The 24,673-nt window shown below is 39.5% G+C and overlaps 1 protein-coding gene, 1 long non-coding RNA gene and 2 pseudogenes across 2 annotated transcripts; 3 read left to right on the top strand and 1 right to left on the bottom strand.

The window, feature by feature from the left end:
* Positions 1 to 437: 437 nt before the first annotated feature.
* On the top strand, positions 438 to 1,328 carry LOC140933099 (uncharacterized; annotated as a pseudogene).
* Positions 1,329 to 1,335: 7 nt separating this feature from the next.
* On the top strand, positions 1,336 to 3,485 carry LOC140935025 (uncharacterized; annotated as a pseudogene).
* A 6,333-nt stretch (positions 3,486 to 9,818) lies between these two features.
* On the bottom strand, positions 9,819 to 12,512 carry LOC140933100 (uncharacterized). Its single transcript, XM_073382615.1, has 5 exons — positions 12,424 to 12,512; positions 11,872 to 12,334; positions 11,301 to 11,791; positions 10,172 to 10,310; positions 9,819 to 9,935 (listed from the first exon to the last, which is right to left on the bottom strand). Exons 1-5 carry the CDS (start codon positions 12,510 to 12,512, stop codon positions 9,819 to 9,821), a joined length of 1,299 nt encoding a protein of 432 aa, XP_073238716.1.
* Positions 12,513 to 19,859: 7,347 nt separating this feature from the next.
* Positions 19,860 to 24,318, top strand: LOC140935101 (uncharacterized). Its single transcript, XR_012165166.1, has 2 exons — positions 19,860 to 20,045; positions 24,249 to 24,318. It is a non-coding gene; the product is annotated as an uncharacterized lncRNA (long non-coding RNA).
* The last annotated feature ends 355 nt before the right edge of the window (positions 24,319 to 24,673 follow it).

The raw sequence follows: 24,673 nt of genomic DNA on the forward strand, positions 1-24,673 counted from the left end.
ACTATGGATTAAGTTAGATAAATCTTTTTTCGATCTGGACAAGGATCTCTATTTAGGCACTGTTTACATAAGTCCAAACACTTTACAAGTAATCGACCAAGAACTTTTAGACGATATTGAAAGCGAAATTGTAAATTTTACACTCAAAGGTGATGTAATTTTACAAGGTGACTTTAATGCGCGCACCGACAGCATGCAAGAATGGGCCATTTTACAGATATGGATGGAAGCGAGGCTGACGGTGACCTTGTTTTGGTACAAACCTTCCTGCTTTATTATGTAAATCAAGTTATTCTTATGCTAACTAGTATTTTTCAAGGACAATTTCCATAACAAAGCAAAGGAGGTTTGTATTAAAACAAGGTCACCGTCAGCCTCACATTCCTTCGAAGGCTAGGGTACTAAGTCCACAACTGTAAAATGGTCTATTCGCGGTCCATGACGACGATAATCAATTTCTTGAAATCTCAGAAGACTATGAAATAGATACAGAAAATTATCGCTATTCACAGGACGAAAATACAACTAACAGCAGAGGGAGGATTCTGATTGATCTTTGCACAGCTCTCAGTCTTAGGATCCTGAACGGCAGAGTGGTAGGTGATCTTACAGGGAAAAAAACATGCTTCAAATACAATGGGAGCAGTGTGGTAGATTATGTTATCATTTCCAGTAGAATTCTCAGATATGTTAATTACTTTATTGTCAACGATCTGGAACCCCACCTATCGGACCATTGTTCCCTTTCATTCGCATTAATGCTAAAACACAAAAAAAGGTGCTCCGGCAAACGATCAGACGAGATCACGTTAAGCGAATTTAAGAAATTAGTCTGGGACGATAATGCGAAATACGAATTAAGCCGACTATTAGAAAGTACAGAAACAAAAAACAGGCTGAACACAGCACTGAATAACAATAACGTGGACACAATGACTGATCTATTCACACAAAACTTAACTGACATATGAAACAAGCAGGCTTGAGATTCATTAACACCACGAGGAGGCATAGTGAAAAACCATGGTTCGACGAGCTGATGCAACATAGAAAAAGAGAATCTTAAATCATTAGGTAGGTATATCTCACGAAACCTGAACGTGGAGGAACTGAGATCAAGTCTACACAAGAAAAAAAGGTCTTTCAAACACCTGTTCAGAAAAAAGAAACGCCAACATTATAATCGGATAATTAAATGCATTGATCTCAGTAATGGTAAAACTGCGTGGAGACAACTTAGGAAATTATTCAACCTGGGCAAATCCAAAAATATGCAACAAAATACATCTGAGGACTTAGAGAAGTTTTACAGTTACTTTAAAAGTTAAACGTACGAAAACAGCAAAACGAAGAGTACATACTAACAAGATCAGAGGCCTTGGGGCCCCTAGATTATGAAATATCTGAACAGGAAACGGTAACTGCTATCGACCTCTTAAAAACTGGAAAGGCCCCGGGAGTAGATAACATTTTATGCGAGCTGCTCAAACATGGCAAAGAGGCCTTAAAAGGGCCTCTCACAATCCTTTTCAATAAAATCCTAACCAGTGGTAGGTACCCTACCCTGTGGAGTCATGGCCTAATTATACCAATCTTCAAAAAAGATGATCCGTCCAACCCAGGGAATTATAGAGGAATTACTCTCTTATCAGCCATGGGAAAGATTTTTACCTCAATAATGAATAGCAGGCTTTGTGACTATCTCATTGAAAAGGGCATAATTACTCCAGAACAATGTGGCTTCCGAAAAAAACATGGTACACAGGACAGTATCTTCATTTTAAAAGCACTAATAGACAAATATGTTAAATCTAAGCCCAAGAAATCAAATAACCTTTTATTCACCTGCTTTGTTGACTTTAGTAAAGCATTCGATAGTATCCCCAGAGGGAAACTGTTTCAAAAATTGAAGCTAGCGGGAGTAACGGGGCGCTTTCTTGAGATTCTACATTCAATGTACTCCAATGATAAATCATCTGTGAAAATAGAAAATATGCTAACACCTGCCTTTCGATGCCATACCGGTGTAAAACAAGGTTGCATGCTCTCGCCAACCCTTTTTAACCTTTATCTCAGTGACCTTTCAGAGAAACTTAAGGCCAAGAACCTAAATGACGTAGAACTAAACGAGTTACCGTTAAGTTGTATGCTCTACGCGGATGACTTGGTCATATTCTCCAAATCAAAAAACGAACTGCAGGGTTATTTGGATTCCCTCAGTGAATACTGCAAAGAAAACGACTTGTCGGTTAACCTTAATAAAACTAAGGTGTTAATTTTTAATAACTGCGGGAGAACCATGAATAAGCATGTATTATACTATAGAGGCAGTAAACTTGACAATGTTAGCAATTACAAATATCTTTGCCTACAATTTAGTACTTATGGGACCTTCACGTACGCTAAACAGGAAATAAAGAAAGTTGCCCTTAAAGCTTTGTACAAACTCAGGAAGGAAATGGGCGACCATTTCAGAGACGATGTACAGCTCACAATGAAAATTTTTGACACGGTTATTTCCCTAATACTCACGTACGGAAGCGAGGTCTGGGGGGTCGATCACGACGGAAAGCTAGAAAATGATCCAATTGAGTTTGTTCAAACAAATATAGGGTGGCTATTGGGAGTTAACAAATTCTGTAGCTCAAATGCGTGCAGATCGGAGGTAGGCCGGGCGGCCGTTTCCCAATGCGAACGAAGACAAAGTGCGGAGCCATTAAATATTGGCTGAAATTTTGTGAGCCGGAGCACCAAAATAAACTCTCTGGAATAGCATTTACAGACCAAATTGGTCAAGATAAAAAAGAACTTTGGTCAAGCAAATTAAAACGACTATTAAATCTCGCAGGTCTTGGCGACATATGGTCAGCGAAAACTAACACTCCTGCAATCATGACTCTATATACGACAGAGACTCTTAGACATTGAACAGCAAACATGGATTAGCGAAATACACAATGATGAACGAAAGGACCCGCATCAAAAAAACAAACTAAGAACTTTTAGGAAATTTAACCTTACCCATGACTATGAAAATTACCTCACAAATGTAAGAAACATCAATCATAGAGTAGCAATCACAAAGCTAAGATTAAGCAACCACAAACTAGCAATTGAAACTGGACGATACGTTAAACCCTATCAGAAACCAGACCAAAGAATCTGTCTATTATGTAAAACTGGATTAGAAGACGAGGAGCACTTTTTGATGAATTGCATAGCCTATAGGGATCCTAGGAGAGAGCTGTTCAATACGCTAAAAAAGGAAACTAATCTTATTCTTGACTCTATGACTCCAAGCTCTGCCTTTACAACGTTGATAAGTATGAAGCAAAGAGAGAAAACGCAAAACATTGTGGCTAAATACGTATATGATCGCTTCCGCGAAAGAGATAGTCGCGTTTAATATAACCTTGTTTAATAGTAGTATAAATTTTACAAATGTACACCTCTGTAATTATTGCACGAAAATCTTTGTTATCGTTGTAAACACATGTGTCTGTAGGCGCTCTGTTGATAATAAAGTACTTATCCTATCCTATCCTGTATGCAGGCTTTCAGTAACCGTGTCCTTGACTTGGCGTAGAAGGTCGATTACTCTTGGGTGAATTCCCTCACTACCAGAATATCTCACAAGAATATTAATCACCCAATCAAGACGAAATACAGTATAATCCAAGCCATCTGCATCATGGTTTCCCCTTTCAAAACGCCTTTGAATATCAATCACCAGGAGCCCACTCCTGCAATCACATAACTTTTGACACAATTTCTTACGGAAAATTCACGCCGAGCAGCCATGTTGAAAGTGGAATGGATTTTCGGTCAGTGTAAAACGCAGACTGCGGACTGCAGACTGCAGACTGCGGACCAGGGGTAAAATGCAGACTGAGTGTAAAATGCAGACTGCAGACTAAGAGTAAAACGCAGGCTGGGGTAAAATGCAGAATAAAGACTGTAGACTTTTTTAAACATTTGTGCCCCTTCTTCTTCAAATCGGTGAAATAGCTAACCGGTATCAGTTACACACTTCGCTTCTTGGGAACCTGTAGTCGAATAATCTTCATACATTATAATGTGCAACTAGTTCCTACCCAGGCTCCACTCGGTTCGTTAATCAGAAGAACCGAAATTGTCAATTTTGACATTTTGGTTCAGTTGCTCCAATTTCCGTTCTGTCCTAAATTCTGTTCAGTTGCTCCAATTTCCGTTCTGTCGCTTCAATTTCGGTTCTGTTGCTCCAATCTCTGTTCTGTTGCTTTAATTTCTATTCTGTTGCTTCAATTTCTGTTCTGTTTTCCTAAATTCTGTTCCATTAAATGAATAAAATATACAGGATCTTCAAAACAGAATTTGAAATAGGATTTTGACGCATATGACCCCTCATAATATACACGACAGCTCTCTGTAGAGTCACCCTTATCATTCACATTGTCCGCCATATTGAGCAGAGAGTTTGCGTGAAGGGAAATCTTTTCGCGCCAAAATGCAGTTATACCACAGGCAGCCCAAGCTCACGTCACGTGAAAGGATTAGATTAATTATTAGCGGTGTGCGAGCCGGGACGTGACTGTTCAACGAAAGCAGTATTGGGTTACATGGCGGCCGTGAATTTATAAAGGATTTGTATGGGAATCCACGATATAGATTTAGGAAGATAAATACTCGTAGAAATTCTCAATAAAAAACGTCTTACCTTATTTAAATGGTGTGTTCTTGCTTGCTGTGTGGTTATTTTCCCGATCCGGTGCGATTTTAGCGATTTTTTTCATTTCTGAGTTTCCACTACTAAAGAGAGAGCAAGGCCGAACGCTTCCAATCTGGACAGCCCGCCGAACGAAGCCAAAAATTCCGGGTTAAAATATCCCCACGGCCAAAATTCCACCGCAGAATCCAACTACAAAGGTTAAACTTTCATTTCAACTTTCTAGCCACGCAATCGCATCCCTGCGAGCGACGCCAGGCGGCAGTTTGTTTCCCCGATGAAACAGTAAAACGTTGGGCCAGAACCGCGTACAAATCCACCACGACACAACGACCGTTGAAGTCGGCTTGGTAACCTCGTCACGTTGACAAACAAAGACTCACGGGGTACACTAACGCAAATTGTCAACATGAATTTCTGTTCTCATCCTGGGTCCCCTCGGGTCGAATCGACAATACCGCATTGTCTCAATCGACCAATCAAAATCGCGCCGTGTCGTGTTTACAACACGAAAGTTTATGCAAACTCAGAGGAAACCCAGGGAGATAAATACGTGGAGCTGGAGATTTTATTCTTATTACGTGGAGATTTGTTTCTTATTACGATGTGATCATCTGGAAATTCAGGAAAGATTTCTTTAGCGTTCAGTCATGTAAGTCTAATGTTTATTTCGTTTGTTTTTTATTCAAGCGTTTGAATCTTCAAGTTCAGGAATGATATTTTGGCACCTCGTTGTCTTTGTAATCTACGAGCTAGCGATGGAAGTGACATTCATCCACTCTTAATTTTCCAACTTTAGGGTGAAGCTCAACGAGGACCAGAATACTATAGTAAAGTTTGCCTCCGAAGGCCATAATTTATTAATTACTGGCCAGGCTGGAGTCGGGAAAAGCGAGGTGGTGAAAACGATAATCGGAACAGCGAAAGCACGTGGGAAAAAGGTAGCTGTCATATGTTCTAGCGGCATTGCTTGCCAAGTATACGATCGTGGCGAAGCGTCCACAGTGCACTCATACTACGGCCTTTCGACTGCGGAGTTTCCTTGGCGGCAAGTTATTGATCGATCTTGCGAGAACTCTTTAATACGAGACAGAATAAAGGCCATCGATGTAATCATCTGGGACGAGGCGAGCATGTCCTCTCAGAGGATGTTTGAACTTGTCAATTTTCTGCATCACGAATTAGCGACAGATGATTGCAAGAATCTCCCTTTTGCAGGAAAGCAAATCATACTTATTGGCGAATTCCTTCAGCTGCAACCTGTACCAAATCTCTTTGATGAAGGCCACTTCATGTTTTTTTCCCCGTTGTTTGACTTTGCTGTGGCTCATCGTTTCGGTTTAACGGTGGTTATGCGACAGCAAGACCCAGCATTTTTGTCCGCTGTATCAGAAATCAGAGAAGGAAATTGTTCGTTGGCCACAGAACATTTTATCACCTCTTTGCAAAGGGAATTACCCTGGCAACTCCTTCAAAATGCTACACATATTTATTTCAGGAAGGTTCCTGTGCAGCTAGAAAACCGACGCCAGCTGGATGCAATCAATGAAGAAATGATCACTTTTCAAGCAGACTTTGAAAATGACAGGTCGAGGAGCATGAGCTGGCCAGGAGCTTCCATTTTGCAATTGAAACGTGGCTGCAAAGTGATGCTGGTTTGGAACAAGTCGGATGACTTGAAAAACGGTACCCTTGGTATCTTCACTGGTGTAAAGGGCAATGACCTGTTGGTCAATTTTAAAGAAGTAGGGATCGTCGAAATAGGGCGGGAAACGTGGATAAAGAGGGATAGGAATGGTCAAAGGATTGGAAGTGTGACGCAGTTTCCTATCGTGCTCGCTTATGCGTGCACTTGCCACAAGTCACAAGGGCTCACTTTGCCATCTGCAGTCGTCCACTGCTCTAGAGAGTATGTACCGGGGCTCATTTATGTGGCGATTTCAAGAGTCAAGTCTCCCGAACACATACAGGTGTTAAATTTCAATAGTCGACAGCTTTTGAAGCCGCAGAAAAAGGCTCTTGATATCTGCTCTTCAAAACACGTTTGCCAGCCCGTTGCTGACCTCTCCTGCTGTCGCAACAAGACCATCAACCAAGCTAATATGCTCTGTGTAAGAGACCGCTACCAGGATATCAACCAGGAAAACGAAGAGCCCTATACATTTCCATGTGACATGCTCGATGGGCCAGTACGAGCGTGCTTTGAAGATGATGAGGTTGCTACCCCACTGGAGCTACTGGACATTTTTGAAAGGCTGACCAGGCATGAATCAACGCTGTCAAGTCCCCCCGACGAATTTTTCATCAATTCTTGCACTCGCCTACTGTCCATGAAAACAGAATTAGCTGTGTCTCCCTTTCAAGAACAAAAGAACAGTATGATTGACTTAATGGTAAATGATGCTTGTTGGATATCAAAGGTTCAACCTTTTTTAAAACTGATTTGGTTTCATGTATTCCTGCTGATCGAAAACCATATCGTCGAAAACCACGAGGAAATTGTCGTTGACATCGGACGGCAAAGATTCACTGAGGTGACTGGTGCGTTGCATCAGTTTTTCAATGGGAACGATTTTTCAAGGTATGTCTGCGTTGTTTTTGGCGTGAACGAAAGTACCCCTCCCCAACGGGCTGTCGCAATACAGCTGGCTACTTTCGTCTACTATGGATTTCTGGAACACTTGAATTGTATTGTGAGAGAGGAAGCAACCAGTGAGCCTGTTATCTTTGATGTTGGAGAAATGACGGAGGTGGGGCGCTCAAAGGTACGTCACGTTGGTGGTTGGGCGGTGAGGAAAGTCTTATCTCGGGGACGGAAGTACGTCCAAAGAAATGTACACACAAATTCCAGTTCCACTTTGGCCATTGTTGAAAGTCAGCAAAGAGCTTGTGAACTATTGGAGGAGAACATTATTCAACCCTTCGATCAACTAGAGGAAAGTTCCAAGTTTCCCGAATCCTTACAAGTTACAGAAGAGAGACAGTATCGTCAACGGGGCCTACTTCACATCTCTGATGACGCGTATGTCTTCTTTCTAAGTCTTGAACAGAGAAGGGTGGACTTGCTTAACTTTCAAGTTCTGAAGAAAGCGCGTGAAGATATGGTGGAAGCAGCCTTTGATAGCCTTTACAGCGAAGAAACGTTAAAGGAGAGATGGAGAAAGTGTTTTCCAGAGGAGGATGCAAACAAGAGCAAGGTAATGAACATAGCAAGATAACGGCCTATAATACGCATATACCGTAGTCAAATTGCAAAAGGCGCTTCCTCTGTGTTGTAGGTCAATTTTATCCCGGGCTTAATTTTAATTTTCCATTGTCTTTTTTCTATGTTAATATATGATAATGAATATAAAACAAAGGAAAATCAAAATTGAACCAAGGACAAAACTGAACTACAGCATTAGCGTGAGAAATATTTACAGTTAACAGCAATAGTTAATTTGTGCCAGCGGCCGCTGCCTTTAGTTACTTGCGTGTGACCTCCCCTACATTGTCCATGACGAGTGGCACATAAGCGATGGCGGGGGTGTTAAACAAAAATGGTGGCCAGCGTAGCGTTACATTCATTGTATTCTTTACACAGGAACTGATTGAAAAACTATTTCATGGTATGTACTACATCAACATGGGTGCTGCCCAATTTCTTCGGGATTCAGGAGAGCATCTTTGGTCAAGAAGAGCGCGGAATTGCGGAAAAGAGTGTTACAAAGGAACAAAAAGACCAAAGAGAAGACGGATTGTGTACCATACAAGGTAAAAAAAAGCATTTTAATACACTAGAAATATGCCCGAAAGTTTACGACAATGCTGAATTAGTTAGAATTGATAAATGTCATACTTGACTTACAAGGTAACATTAATAAATCTTATATAAATTTTCTACATGGTTATAATAATAAAATTGTAATAGTCTGAAAAAAAAAGGCACTCGTTCTCTGTTTGTGCAATGCCTGTTTGTTTTAAACTATTATCGCATTTTCATTTGACTTTTAACAGGAAATTCTGAAAGACAGAAGTCAAAACAAGACAGTTTCACATAGTCGTCTGGTTGCCTTCATTCATCAGCATCAAGGCAGTGGCCCACTGAGTAGGGTATATCTCAAATCTGAATTGACAGCACTGTGTCAAGCATATGGTCTCAGAGTGTCTTCAAGATCATTAAAGCCAGCTCTAGCAGAAGAACTACTAGGTGCTATTTCTCAGAACAACTGCATTCCAAACACAGACCTTGTGGACGACAGACAATTCAGGATTGTAGAGAACTCAGCTGATGCAGATGGTCACATCAGGATACGGTTGTCAAGAGGTATTTCTAATAATAATGATAATAATCAGGCGCGGATCCAGGGGAGGTGAAATGGGTGAATTTTCACCCCCCCCCCCTTTTTTCTGAGCCCCCTTCTGTCTTTCCCTTATGCACAGATCTCAAACACCTCAACCTGAGGCTTTGCATGGTTCTATTACATTATTACAAAAATTCACCCCCCATTTCAAAATCCTGGATCCGTGCCTGATAGTACTATACATAACTTATATATACAAGTGTCAAAATTCCAATAGCAGTTATACATTTCTACAAATATTTAAAAGAGGAACGAATGTCCTGGATGTTGAGTCATTTAATGGCCAGGCTATAGGTTAGAGGAATAATATTTACAAGAGAAAAAAATTCTCAGAAAGCTTATTAATATATTTAAGCCACAGCCAAGGACTAAAAAATCTATTTGCAACCATTTAAAGACTAGAAGAAAATTAATGAGCTTATCACCCTTTAGTTGCAGTGTAGCTGCAGCTGAAGTAAGATCTGAAGGAGTGCATGGAATAGGCCTTAAGTGACTCCTGATTTAATTAACACAGTCTTCCCCAATTCATTTCACATGAATTTATCTAAGGAAAATTGATGGGAGAATCTAGCGCTTTATCAGAAGTCACTTGGTGCTTTATTCCAGGTACCCCCTCATGAAGAGGTGGGTGTAAAAGAGACTCTAAGTGACTATTATTCTGATAAACTGCTAGATTCTCCTTTCAAATTGAATTTTCTTGTAAAACAAAACCATAAACTGTAATTTGACATCACATCAACAGTCACTTGGGGCCTTATTCTATGCACCCTTTACATTAATCTGGTAATCTTACTTGAGAGAGCCTTCATTAGTTCATGGCCTTTTCCAAGGTCCACAAAACCAACAAGCTTGTGTTTCCCATCAACATTGGCCATCTCTAAATTCTCCTGAAAATTTTGACCAAAGCCAATGTATGAGATTTATAATGAACAAGAGTTTACGAACAGTTTGAATTAAACTGCAATATAACAGTATTATGTTGGATAGTGCATCATCTCCTCTTGGTGTTTATATTTTTTAAGTATTACCAGTCTCTTTGGTATTGTTGTTTTATCTTCAGTAAAACATAATTGTTATGGAATATTTCCAAAATATATTCTATGCAGATTTGAATTAAGGGTACCTGGATCTTCATTTCGTCAATCACAAAACCACCCATGTAGTCTGCTGCTTTCAATCCACTTTCCTTGGCAGCCTCCAGGCACCATCTCAATACTTCAGGGTTCCATCCAATTGTTTCTTTGACTTTGTTTTTGTAGAGCCTTTAAATATCAGTAAACATGGAGCAGATTGATAGGGTTTCAAATTATATACTAAAATGTATTGGATTTCAGATTTTGCATGTAAATATTACTATATATAGGACATATAGGCATTAATGGTAGTGGGAATGAATTGCATCTTTACAGCATCCACCTAGCTAGATTGTTCATGCTTAAAAAAGACAAATCATGTAAATGGTCTTGGTCAAAGGACACTCAAGAGGAAACTGTTCTTAGTAAAAAGAGATTGCATGAGATCAAAGAATTTGTATAAATACCTTAGGACAAACTGTGTGCACAGTTTAATTGTAATCATAATCATAAATATCTATAATCATGTGAAACAAGGATGCTTAAATTACTCACCTTATAGTTTTGTTGCTTGGAAGAATTAAAAATTGTCGGAGGGGATCCAAAACGTGGGGGTTTTTACAATACAAGTCCAGGCACAGTCTCATAACTCTGTATTTGAGAAAAAAAATAGGCTTTCAGGAACTTACTGTATTGTTTTGCAGTTGTTGTAATTTCATGTACATACTGTTTTTTTTATCAGCAATATGTTGAAGTAAATTATGCTGATAGGAGTTTTGTTAGTTAAATAGTATGTTAATTACATGGCAAATAAATTTTGAGACACTTTGGTTTTAGGTTGTTGATCATCATCTTAAGTGTTGCAGCAGGTCCATTCTAATCCCCTTTACCCAGGGAGATTTATTTTATGTAGCACCTGGATGAAGGGGAGATCCATAAGAGTCACAAGAAAACAGAACAATACATTCTAAGGGAATCCGATCGAGGTTACTCAATCATCCTTTCAATTCAAACAGTCAACATCTAGTAACGTAAAAGTCTCCCTCCCTGTGGAGAACGTCCCTCTTGGTCAATTTCCCAGAATAAATCCAGCCACACCCATGGTTAAAAAAATTCAAGAAATTTGTGTTTTAAGTTGTAGCTTGATCTTACATGTATGACTAAAAGTTGGTTACTTACTTTGGATGCCACCGATAACCGTTTTTGGTTTTGCATTCCAACAGGTTTTTCTGTTGTTGCCACAGACAGGCCATCTCTGCAGGAACATTCTGTTTTGCTATGTTTAAAAAAATTTGGGACAAATCTTCGTCATCTTCCCGATCCATTTCAATGCACTGGGACTTAAACTTTTCTTTCCAGTAGTGCTCCCTTTTCTCGGCGTTATAACGTGCTTGCCTTTCTTCGGCAAGTTGCTGCACGACTTCACTTTTAGAGAGATACCGTTTATTGGTACAAGGATGAATGGTGTCTCTTGCCTCCTTTCGTCGCTTAGCTCTGGCACCTAGAACTTTGATTTTCATGCAGTTCGCGCAGCAAATGCCTTCTCGGACACGAACAATACTGCAGTTGCCAGAGAAAGCCCTTATTTCCATTACGTTGGTAGCTCCTTCCGTGAAATCCACATAGTTTCCCGTGTTATGGGAAAGGGTAGTGGTTCCACTGGTGCTCCTCTACAAAGTTGGCCATTATCAATAAATGCCAGAAACAGGATGGCTCTCTGACTCAACGGATATCGCTCTATGCTTGCTACATCCACTAGGTTCGTGATGTCACTTTCGCAACCATGAGAAATCAGGGTGTAACGAATTTTTGAAGAAGGAAGTTGAGTTACCTTGAATTCAATAGAAACTCGCTGATTATTGAATGACCAGGACTCGTAACGCATAAATGACACAAAGCTCGGGTGGTCGCTTATCTTGTTCCATCCACCAACAAGTTCCATGCTACTTTCCCTAAATTGCTGGAAAGTCTCCTGTGGTACTTCGGATTTTTTAGGATCTTTAGGTCTTAGGTTGAGGTAACAGCTTCGCCGATCTTTGCGTGGTCCGCGCCTCACTAATTTGACTTTCTCTCCCCATATTTCACTAACAATTTTTCCAAGTAGAACGGAATTCAAGTTGGAGGAGAAATTTTCTTTCTGTTGAGATCCTGCCAATAAAATATCTTTAGCCTCCGTGAGACTATCTGCACTTTCTTCGTAGTTACACATCACCCTATGAAGAACAACGCTTTTTCTTACATCGATACGAGCAAGCCAATATTATGAGAAGCTTACAAAATCCGCGTAAAGGCGAATACTTACCATGACTTCCACTTGAGCAATGCCTTAATCTCCTCGTTTTCTCCTGAGCTTTCACTGTCGATCGGACGTTTCCTCGGCCTTGCAGCCATTTCAGAGAAATGTGTGTAGTGTACAACAGAACGGTTTTCAAAATTTGTAAACACGACACGGCGCGATTTTGATTGGTCGATTGAGACAATGCGGTATTGTCGATTCGACCCGAGGGGACCCAGGATGAGAACAGAAATTCATGTTGACAATTTGCGTTAGTGTACCCCGTGAGTCTTTGTTTGTCAACGTGACGAGGTTACCAAGCCGACTTCAACGGTCGTTGTGTCGTGGTGGATTTGTACGCGGTTCTGGCCCAACGTTTTACTGTTTCATCGGGGAAACAAACTGCCGCCTGGCGTCGCTCGCAGGGATGCGATTGCGTGGCTAGAAAGTTGAAATGAAAGTTTAACCTTTGTAGTTGGATTCTGCGGTGGAATTTTGGCCGTGGGGATATTTTAACCTGGAATTTTTGGCTTCGTTCGGCGGGCTGTCCAGATTGGAAGCGTTCGGCCTTGCTCTCTCTTTAGTAGTGGAAACTCAGAAATGAAAAAAATCGCTAAAATCGCACCGGATCGGGAAAATAACCACACAGCAAGCAAGAACACACCATGTAAATAAGGTAAGACGTTTTTTATTGAGAATTTCTACGAGTATTTATCTTCCTAAATCTATAACGTGGATTCCCATACAAATCCTTTATTTATACTACTACATGGGAAATATGTGCAATTTGATTGGCTTAGAGCAGTGGTATTTCAGCTTAATTTGAAATACCTACATGTGAAAATTACAAGACCTTTGTGGGTGGTAGTATAAACAAATAATAGCATGATTTTTGCGTGATATTTGGCACAAATACCACTCGTGATATTTCAAAATTGTCTCAAATTTCACTCGCCTAACGGCTCGTGAAATTACGTACAACAATTTCGAAATATCACTCGTGGTATTTATGCCAAATATCACTACAAATCATGCTATTACCTATACAAATTCACGGCCGCCATGTAACCAGAAACTCATAAGGAGTGATAAGGAGTTGAAACGTGTAACTCGCGTTCAATGCTTGTGAATATTCATTTTGACCATATTTGGAAATCTTAGTGACGGCTATCCATTTTCAACAAAATGGCTGCTGCGCGATCACCATGCAGATGTTTTAAGACAAGAGTTCTGCATTTCAAGGTTAAAAATACACCATTAAAAGACAAAAAATGGAAATAGAAAGTTGAAAAGAATGCTCAGCTTTCTTTTTGTGGAGAAAGGGAAGCTTTTCATCAAGAAATCGTCCTTCGAGGAATTCAACCTTGTTTTCTTCACGGCGGAGCCCATAGTCTGTTTTGAAATGCAACCAAGTCTGCGAAGTTTTTGCTGAATTTTCAGGTACATTTTGCACTCTATGGCCAAGACAATTACGTTTTTTAAAGGGAATTTATATATTTTTAAATGTTTCATAGACGTTTTATAAATTTTTCTCTTCGGCGCTAAAGAAAAATTACAAAACATGCCCTGATTTGAGATGGATTTTGTGTTGAATTTTGCCATGTGCTTAGCCGATGTCACTTGCGTGAACAGATCCACGATCCAGATAGTGCTTTCCGAATTGCTTTAAAGGATTAACTTTTCGACTTTGAATAAAAATTTTCAAGAAACGGCTTCTCTGTCTATTGTTTTGAGTTTGTTCAGTCATAAAATTATCTCAAAACTCGATCGTGACTACAACATCTAAGTTTAATTTAAGCTTTTAAAATGCTTCTCACATTCATTACAAGCATCATTTTTTGCGAAGATGTCAGGTTCAGGTTTTGGACACTTTCGATACGCAGCTAATGAATTTTATTCGAAACTATTTTTCACTGTTTCTTCTAGACTTTTAACATAAGAATTTTAAAAGCCTATTTGCAGTATAAGTTTACTGTGCAGAGGGTCAACGAGGCATCGTTTTTTGAAGTGGCAACTTCAAGAAGTTGCGAGGCCGTCAATGGGTTTCATAATGTTACGTTTGGCCCGGGTGGTAAGGCAATAATATCCTGCTCAGTGTTTCGGTAATATTCCTGGTTTCAACCTTTTAAAGCTTTCTCGGTTTTCAGGAGTTTTTCCCCCGTTTGTCGACCATTTTTTTAAGCGAGCGCGGAAACCTGAAGGAAAATTACGTCACGTTGTTTATGAAATTTGATTGGTCAGTTATCTCTTCTTCTCGTTCCAAATATGGTACTTTTGAAAATGAATAATCACGAGCATCGGACAAAGCAAACATATGAGAGTTACACGTGTCAACCCCTTATGGGTTTCTGATGTAACCCAATACCGCTTTCGTTGAACAGTCACGTCCCGGCTCGCACACCGCTAATAATTAATCTAATCCTTTCACGTGACGTGAGCTTGGGCTGCCTGTGATCATTTCCGGTTCCTGTGTATTTTTACTTCCTTTCGAATTGAAATTTTGGTTTTTCGAATTCGAATATGTGACGTGACGTTAAGTTCAAATTAAAGATTTCATTTGGAATTTTGTGGAAGATTATGGTTGCATTGTTGACGATTAAGAAGCTTATTAGAGTGAAGAAGGTGAATTGAAGTTCAAATCATGAATTTGCATTTTAGTTGGAATGGTGATTTGAACTTAACATCCGCGATGTCGAGTTTTCCCTTTATAGTTTCAACTTGTTCAAAGTAACTTCAAGCCCGAATGGGCTTACTGTAGTTTGCGAAACGAAATGGAGCGAAACGAAATGAAACGAAACGAAATGGAACGAAACGAAATGAAAATCTGTAGTTTGCGAAATGAAAATCTGTAGTTTGCGAAATGAAAATCTGTAGTTTGCGAAATGAGAATCTGTAGTTTGCGAAATGGAAATCTGTAGTTTGCGAAATGAAAATCTGTAGTTTGCGAAATGAGAATCTGTAGTTTGCGAAATGAAAATCTGTAGTTTGTGAAATGAAAATCTGTAGTTTGCGGAAAGAGAATCTGTAGTTTGCGAAATGAAAGTCCTCTGGAGAATGCCGACTTCAAGTTCAGCGTGAACAACGAAGGAGAAGAGTCATCAACAAGAAACCGCGGAGCAGAAGTAACATCGCTTAGCACAGCGAAGGCAACGCCGACAACAAGAGACAGAGGAATAGGAGATTGGAATCAGAGGCATTATGACCGTTTTACACTGTCGAAAACTCAGATTTCTTATTAATTTGCCGGTTTCCCCGCCGATATATAGATCAAAGTCTGCAAAGTTCCAGCTCTGTATTACGGCCCGAAGAATAATAATTTTCGGGCGAACTACGCCGGGCCATATTTGTTCTTTGTTTTTTTTCCTTTTCTAAATCCGGACGCAGAAATAATGCTAAATCTGCTTTTCAATACACTGTTAACAATAATACCACATAATACGCAAAAAAGAAGAAGAAGAAAAGAAAGAACAACGTATGGACCTTTAAGACGATATTCGCGGTGGTTCACCCATCCAGTTCGTAACCCCGACCGACAGGGCTTAACTTGAGCGCCTGAGCATAAGTTAAACTTTTCTGGGCGAAACAGATTTTAGGGGGAATTTTCTGTTTAGAATATCCGAGTAGACGCAACGAGAATAGACTACGAGAAGTCCCCCATTTTTCCTATAACTACAGATTTTCATTTCGCAAACTACAGATTCTCATTTCGCAAACTACAGATTCTGTAGTTTGCGAAATGAGAATCTGTAGTTTGCGAAATGACAGTCTGTAGTTTACGAAATGACAATTTACTTTCTCGAAAAACTACAGATTCTCATTTCGCAAACTACAGATTTTCATTTCGCAAACTACAGATTCTCATTTCGCAAACTACAGATTTTCATTTCGCAAACTACAGATTTTCATTTGTTTCGTTCCATTTCGTTTCGTTTCATTTCGTTTCGCTCCATACACCGTATTCACAAATGGCGGACACGCGGGAAAAAACTGGTGCCTAGTCATGAAAGCGAGGCGTTGGAGGGTAAACAAAAATTGCAAATGAAGACTTTCAGTGAACTTGCAGAGTGTTTAGTACGGATTCCACCTAAAATAACTTTGTATGGACGTCTTTTTAAATACAATGACGTGGGACGTCTTCTGCTTTTAATGTTTCGTACTGATTTGCTGTTTGCAATCAAAAGGGACGCGTATATCTTCAAGGAAACAGGATGATTTTGTAGGTTGCCGAAGCCTCAGAAGCTCGACAAGTGGGTGATGACTGGCGAAAAGCGGCAAACATGTTGGCCCAAACTTCACGCTGAAACCAAATACGAAAGCCAGCTCACTGCAATTCTGTAAAACAGAAGTAAAAACAGATATTGGTGGCAAGAAAAAAAGAAATAAGCGACGGATATATGGCCTACTTGTCAACGGAAGAGACCTCCGCCATTACTCAAAACAGGTCAAGTCGAGAGCGGGTGAAAGATTCATTCACGAGACTCATTCATTCATGTTAGTGACATTTTACACATATCTATGTATGTCTGTATTTACAACTTCCTTTGGATGATATTAATTCCGTCGCTTAGGAGTGAATTGTTAGAGGTACGTTGGCAGAGCTTAGCAAATTTAGTGCAAATTTAAAATCTTTTGATTTCTTTGTCATTGCGAAATAAAATAATTTTATCAAAACTAGAAGCTCTAGTGTGTGAATCTTATGGCTTGCTATTTGCCTGGTCTCCTTTACGGCATTATCTCGGAGAGCTCTTGGTAAAAAAGTGGTATAAAGCTCACATTTTACTAGGTTAAACTTTTAAGGCAATGTTTGTGTCAGGACTGAACACGGTAAGCTTCTGTTTCGAATCATTAACTGCGAGTCTAGATCCGTTTAAGAAGGCCATCATTTTATTTATTTATGTATTCTTCACTTTTAAAACATTATGGAACATGAAGTTAAAACTCCTAACAGCCAAAGATAAGAAATAGGAAAATTACTCGCTGAAATGAAATGTGGCCGGCTTACCGAGTCTGCCGAGTAACAAGTTGAAATTTTGAGCGTACTCCACTCGATCGCTCCTGCATTTATACCAAAAAGATAGTTTTCATTGATGTCCGTCATCGATAAAGACCAGAGAATAACGTCTTGGCAAACAAAAACCAAACATAACTTCATCGAAACCTCAGTCACCGCTTCTTTCCTGTCTTCCTTTTTTCCATCTCGATTTGAACTGTTTTGTTCAATGGCACACGTCTCTTGCGTTAACAAGTAGGCCATATATCCATCGCTTATTTCTTTGTTTCTTGCCACCAAGATTTGCATTGTTTATATTTTTGTTTTACCGAATTGCAGTGAGCTGGCTTTCGAACTCGGTTTCAATGTGAAGTTTGGGCCAACATGTTTGCCGCTTTTCTCCAGCCATCGCCCACTTGCTTCGGAAACCTACAAAATCATCCTGTTTCCTTGAAGATATACGCGTCTCTTTAGAAGCAGAAGACATCCCACGTAATTGTATTTAAAAAGAAGTCCGTACAAAGTTATTTTAGGTGGAATCCGTGCTAAACACTCTGCAAGTTCATTGAAAGTCTTCATTTGCAATTTTTGTTTACCCTCCAACGCCTCGCTTTCATGACTAGGCACCAGTTTTTTCCCGCGTGTCCGCCATTTGTGAATACGGTGTATTTCGTTTCGCAAACTACAGTAAGCCGTTCGAATGATGCTATTTCGACTGCGTTCATTGCGATTTCAAATTCATATGACGAGATTTCGACATGGATGGTCTAATTTTTGAACTTATATATATATACGCCATAAAATTACTACAAAGGAGTAAAAAACCCAGATCTTCCATGAGTAAGATCTTTATTCATATTATTGTCACTCTGATACAGATACTTGAAAGACAAACCACCGGCATCTTCTTAGTCTTCTTTTAGTTATTTCGTCATCAGAAACTGACTTTGAAAAGTGTTGCTCAACGTATTGTTGGATTTGGGATCAAGTTCATCTTCTCTGAAAAAAAAGTAAATAAATAAAGCATGAATAAAGGATATCTCAATATTTCATTGCCTTGTTATCAGGGGCACCCAACGAGAATATAGTTTAAAACCACTTAAACACAGCATTGTTAAACGTATTTTAGTATTTAAACGGCAGATATAGGCATATTTTTATCTTCTAAAAATTTTCCATCTGTTCGGATTTCCTACTGAAAGTCTAGTGAGCCGAAAATTATAGGGATCAAAACTTACCTTTTCGAAAATTTCAGCCAGAAAAAAAGCTCCCGAAAATTCTAGGTGACCTTTTAAAGGTGAAAATCCTTTAAAAATGGGCAAATATACCATTTCTTAGATGTTCGAAAATCCTAGGAGAGGCAGGCAAACAAGAAATTTTACAACAAATGTTCCGAAAATTCTAGATCTCAAATCGTCTTCCGAACAGATATTTTCCGAAAATTGTCGTTGGGTGCCCCTGTTGTTATTGATTCAACAACAAGCAAAGCGGTGAGTAACCACAGAACTCCCTTGTGTACTTCGTTGAGAATAATCCCGAAACCAATTTAAAATACAGAATATTATAATCGATTTGTCGATCCTTTTTATTGTAAGTTTGAATGTATAGTAGCTGAACACAGCAAGGAAAAAAATTCCTAGCATTGGTAATTTTGAAATTTCTAATAATGTTCGATCGATCAAAATGGAGTTTGAGAGATCGAAATTCGATAGGAAGAAATCACCCATTGTTTAAAAAGCTATAATTTACATGTAATCGTTGATGTAATTTAGGTCTGTTTCAAACGTGCTACTGCCGTGCTAAGCTGGCTCGACTGTAGCTCGACTGCAGCACGACACTAGCACGACTACGACTTGGTTTCAGACGTCGAATTTTAATTCAGTCGAATAGAACGGCTGTTGCCGAAAACAAAACACAAAAATAAAGAAACGGTTTAGCAAGCTGTTTTGCGATAAAAGCTATAAAGCATAAAATTTCTAAGGTGCTTACAGTGACGTGTGTGGACGTGTTTGAACAGATCGAACAGTCAAGTTGTACAATGTAACACAAAAACGGTCCGCATACGTTCTTCCTCTCGGTATACGCTTACTCGTCAAAACAAAGCCCAACAGTGTTTCTTCAACTGCAGTGAAAATTACCCACCTTTTTGGCATGTCTTCTTCTCGCAACCAGCGATCTCAACGCCGATCTTGATTAAACGGATCGAGTCACTGTGTTTGTCTGACTGTTCCGGGATGCATAAGACTCTAGACAACACATATAATATCACTAAACATTTCGACCAAAATAATTGTCAATAAACCACTTAACGCTACCGAATGACAAAAAAGCTGCCTCTACGCCAATGAATTTGCCGGACATCCCTCACGTGATATTCCGCCAGTACAGACATGCGCTTAAAGAGCAGAGGGCTATTCGACGACAAAGGAAAATTAAAACCCCTCTCCGTCTCTTCCTGCATGAAAGGAAGGCCGGGTAAAAAGCTATATAAACGAAGGCACGTTTTATAGAAGTTAGTGCGGGTACAATTGTCAGCGTAAACACTTTTTGTAATCGAAGAAAGAGCATTATTCATCAAGAGCCTTAATTAACAAGATGAGGAACACCTTTTCCTTAGCTCTAATCTGCGTCGCTGTCTTAATTCCACTGTTTCAAGAAGGTAACTAGCATTTTTCTGTATCTTTTACCCTTTCTATCCATGTTAAAGTATTCTGATATGTTCTTATTGTCTAGTACAGTTTATCTTATTTTTTACGGTTTTACGTTATGGCTCGTTTCGGTTTCCTAAAAACTGAAATTGATTCCTATAATTCAGTATCAATATTTAATATCTTACTATTTTGCATTTTTCGGCATTTTTCATTTGACGACTGCAAACTGTACTGCGGCTTCATTCCCGGGGGGATACTCAACAAATTTTTATTCGGGGAGGCTCCGCCCCGCGGTCCAATCCCTTACCCTTTTATATACCATTTTTCACGAAATAGGTCCCCCTTTCGTATACCTTCCATGCCTTCTATTTCTATTTAAGCAATAGAAAACGTTTTCCGTGTTTGCATAGCCTGATATAAACACGAGAGGGGTTGGGAGAATTCGAGACAGCTATGCAAACCCAAGACGAAGTCGAGGGTTTGCATAACCGTCGAGAATTCTCCCAACGCCTCGAGTGTTTATATCAGGCTGTGCAAACACAGGAAAAAAGGTTTTCTATTGCTTTTATAAAATAACTTTCCCGAGAAAAAAACGCAAAACTCTTTGTATGGCACTGATTAAAAGAGAAATTCTTACCAGTCGCAAAATCTTGTCAAGTCTTGCACGCGTAATCAATTCTTGTTTTGCAAAAACATGCTTTGCAAAATACGGATTTTTCTCGCTTAAAATGTCAGCTTAAGCGAAGAAAAATTGACTCACCTTCTTTGTAACGATTTTCAATGTTTCAGCCGACGAAGGAATGGGTAAATAAAGTAAACTTGTCGAGTTTTGAACTCGAAAACTTTTTCAAAATTCGTGCTTGCGTGATTAGCGCGCGAAAAGCCAAACAACTAGACGCCACAACCATGTTTACATACTCTCATGCAAACACTCCTCTCGGCCAATCAGAGCGCGCATACTATCTTAGTTATTTTATGATAAATGGTACCCCTTTCATATACCTCGTTTAGAACTTTGCATCCCTTTTAACTGCTACGAAATGCATTGTCATTTTTAGCTCATGGATGACGTAGTCATGCCATGGGCTTTTGGAGGCACTCGAATGGCACTCGATCACTCACTCACTCACTCACTCACTCGATTCTCATTAATTTATTCATTAAAGTCAGATTAAACATGTTACTCCTACCTCCCTTACTTAGTATTACCTTTTTTCCAAGTGCCTTTTACGTATATGTTTCGAATATTCTAGAGGGTACTAGTAAGGCGAATTTTTTTTCCCGACGCATCAATTATAGCCTGCGAAGCGCAGACGCATTTCCGGTCGTCGCTTCTCTCCCTCCGAAAAATTTTCGGAGGGAGAGAAGCGACGACCGGAAATGCGTCTGCGCTTCGCAGGCTACATCAATTATAGAGATGGGTTTTGTATAAATAACAATATTTTAAAGAACACTGATAATATCATGCGCAAGAAATGGACTTAGAATTGTTAAAAGGACATTGAAATAATTGAGCGTGGATCATTGTTGCATATTTGGACGAATTGTGCACATTTGTTCCCGATATTGTACTTGATATGGAGAAGATGCGATCAACAGGAGCGTGGAAGAGCTATTGCAGCCTGACGATGGGATTTCGTTCAGCGAAAAGCGAATAAGCCAAAGAGCCTTATAATCACTGCAAAAAAACTGTCCTCGAATTGTTAAAGCGACATTGAGGAGTATCTATTGAGGTTTATTCAGTTATTTGGACGAATCCGTTCGACCATTTGACTTCGTATGCAAACAGGGAATGAATTAATGTTGTGTCAACTAGAAGCACAGGTTTTAGAACCAACAAGCGTTACGCTATTTTGCTTGAATTCTTAGGTGATCTTTGCCTTAAAGTAGGCTTTTGTTTGTCGGTGATTCCATTTAGCAGTGCTATTAATGTAATTTCTACAAGAAATGCTGCGCTGGTATAAACAAGTCTCTGGCGAAAGGCAATCGGATACTTCGACTGCGTTTAAATTACTTGGCTAGGTCAGAGCACGTACTGCTTTGAGCTTAATTTTACATGTATTAAAATAATTTTTAGCTCGTGTTTATCAAAAGCGCGTTCTAAAGCAGTTCAATTTAGCCATAAACGCCTGCATTCTGTATTTAATATAGCTCGTACTGCATATACTAACCGTTACGTACTCATCATATGGAAACATTTATTTGAAAGCATCGCACTTTTAAAACCACGGTTTAAATAAAACTCATGTATGTAAAACTTGGCTATTTTACAAGAAAGTGCACTGTCGTTTGGAAAGTGTTTGACAGTCACATGAGAAAGCAAACTATTTTACAACTAAAAAGCGTTAATAATTGCTTTTAAAAGTGATCTTTGCTTTGTAAGTAGAAATGCTGCGCTGATAAAAAGTTTCTAGAATATTCAGGTACACATGCAATCGGATACTTCTAGTCACGCTGTATTTTGGCAAGTCCATACACAATGGACCGTTCAAAAAGATTTATATGTTTTTCTTTGATTATTGAACTGTCTTTTCTACACTAATTCAATTCATCCATGAGCTCGCTCCTAGGAGCCTTTGATTAAAATAGGAATCAATCACAAAAATAGAACGTTTTCCCTACTTTATGAAGCCATAAAATTCATCTGTTCGGTCCTTTGAGCCCTTTCACAGACCCTAATAACAGATTTTCCTACCCTTTCATATACTTCAACGAGTAAAATCCCTACCCTTTCATATACCTGAAGCCTGAAAAAGGTCCCCCTTTCGGTCGGAGCCTCCCCGTATAGGCCATTATAGGGACTACCCCCACCCCCCGGGCTTCCTTAATCTACCGAACCGTTTCTTCTACGATTTTGTTATATTTCTTTCAGCGCTCGCATTCCTCTCTTCTATTTTCGATTTCTGGCTCACCAAAAACCTGATCCTTGGAAGATCTGATTAAGAATTTAAAAAAAAACTACTTAGACGAGATTCTTATATTTCTCTTGTCCCGGTCTCACTTCAGCCACTTTAGCTGATGTCTTCCGGTCGTCTGTCGCCCACTTGTTTTTGTTGTTTGATCCGCAAAGACAAATAAAAAAGGCTACAACCGTATATAAATCACTCAATGGCTTAGCTCCTGATTATCTTTGTTCTAAATTAACCTATCGTAGCAGTGTCATCAATCTTTGAGAGAGACCAACGGCAAACTAGCTGTTTCTCTTATTCATTCATTGATTCATTCATTCATTCATTCATTTAAGTGTTTTTATTTAAAGCGAAAGAAAATAAGGAAAAATTGGTTGTTTATCATTTACAAAAAAATTCCGGAAATTCTGGTTGGGAATTTTCGGTCGGTAAGAACGGTACGTGTCGTTTACCATTTGCCTAAAATTTCCAGATTGTCGCACCGTGCTAGACTTGATTGTAGTTACAACATGAAACTAGTACGAAACTCCGGAAACTTGTAAATGGTAAACGAATTTCCATTCGGAACGTCCCAAAAGGGAAAACGGAACTACCTTTTCAGAATTTCCGTTTGTCCCGGGAATTTTCCAGTGGGACGAATCAAAAATCGTTTACCATTTACATCCCAACCGAAATTTCCGGGAATTTGTGGTAAATGGTAAACAACCATTATGTATGCCAAGCCGCCTGTACAAGCCATGGTAGCTACTCCCCTAACAAAAAATCGATTTAATTTTGAGGGGAGGGAGGGAGCCGCCGAACACAGGTTGTCCCGACTGTTGGCGAATCTCTGGATGAAAGTAGGCCTGTTTCAAACGTCGTGTTATTGCCGGCCGTTCTAAGCTGGTTCAAATTAAGCACGACTCCAGCACTACTGTAACGTACTACTCGGTTTCAGACGTAAAATTTAAGGACTCAGTCGAATGTAAAATCTGTTGCGGAAAACAAAACTTAAATATAAAAAGTGGTTCGTAAACTTTTAAACTGTATTCTATTGTATTTATGACTTATGTAATGAGTTCAGCAAGGCAGTAGCACGAGGTTTAAAACCCAGCCTTGGTGGCTGCTGTGTGTAGCACCGCAAAACGGTTTTCACCGCCTTAGTCTTTGGTTTATCACCTGGTTTATCATTATCAACCTAGTAAGCGCTTTACGGAAAAGAGGAAGGGGATACCTCTCACAATGGGAGGAGGGAAAGCAGGGAAAGGGGGACGGGCACTCCAGTAACCCACCACTCTAGCTGATTACGCATAAATCTTTCAGGCTTTTCTTTGAGATGCCACACGTGCTTTTCGAGAAAATCCTGGGATGACTGCGTAAAGAATAGCTGGAATTACACCTGCCCTGTTGAAGGGGTTGAAGATTCCAGCTGGGCTTGTCAAACAACGCACACTTCTAGACTGGGAAAGAACAACCAACAGTTTGACACCTTTGCGAAGAGCTGCGTAACTCTGGTAAGAATCTGAATGCATACAACCAGTTTTTAAGTGTGTGACAACATGCATCTCACTCCTCAGTCCTAGAGAGGATCCTCTTTTCTTAAAACTAATTGTCAAACAGTGCTTTAAGCCCAAGGGCTTTACCTTTTCTTCCTGCTTTGCGGTATTTTTATTCAAAAATTATTTTTTCCCGACGTTTGATAGATCGCAGATCATTACGTCATCTGCCTATAACTCATTCTCGTCGCA

Source organism: Porites lutea, chromosome 4 (assembly GCF_958299795.1).
Source record: "Porites lutea chromosome 4, jaPorLute2.1, whole genome shotgun sequence".
Classification (NCBI taxonomy): domain Eukaryota; kingdom Metazoa; phylum Cnidaria; class Anthozoa; order Scleractinia; family Poritidae; genus Porites; species Porites lutea.

Coding starts and splice junctions, on each gene's coding strand:
- LOC140933100 (XM_073382615.1), bottom strand. CDS start 12,512: ATGGCTGCAAGGCCGAGGAAACGTCCGATCGACAGTGAAAGCTCAGGA. Junction 12,335..12,423: donor TTGCTCAAGTGGAAGTCATG/GTAAGTATTCGC, acceptor TGTTCTTCATAG/GGTGATGTGTAACTACGAAG. Junction 11,792..11,871: donor ACATCACGAACCTAGTGGAT/GTAGCAAGCATA, acceptor CCAACTTTGTAG/AGGAGCACCAGTGGAACCAC.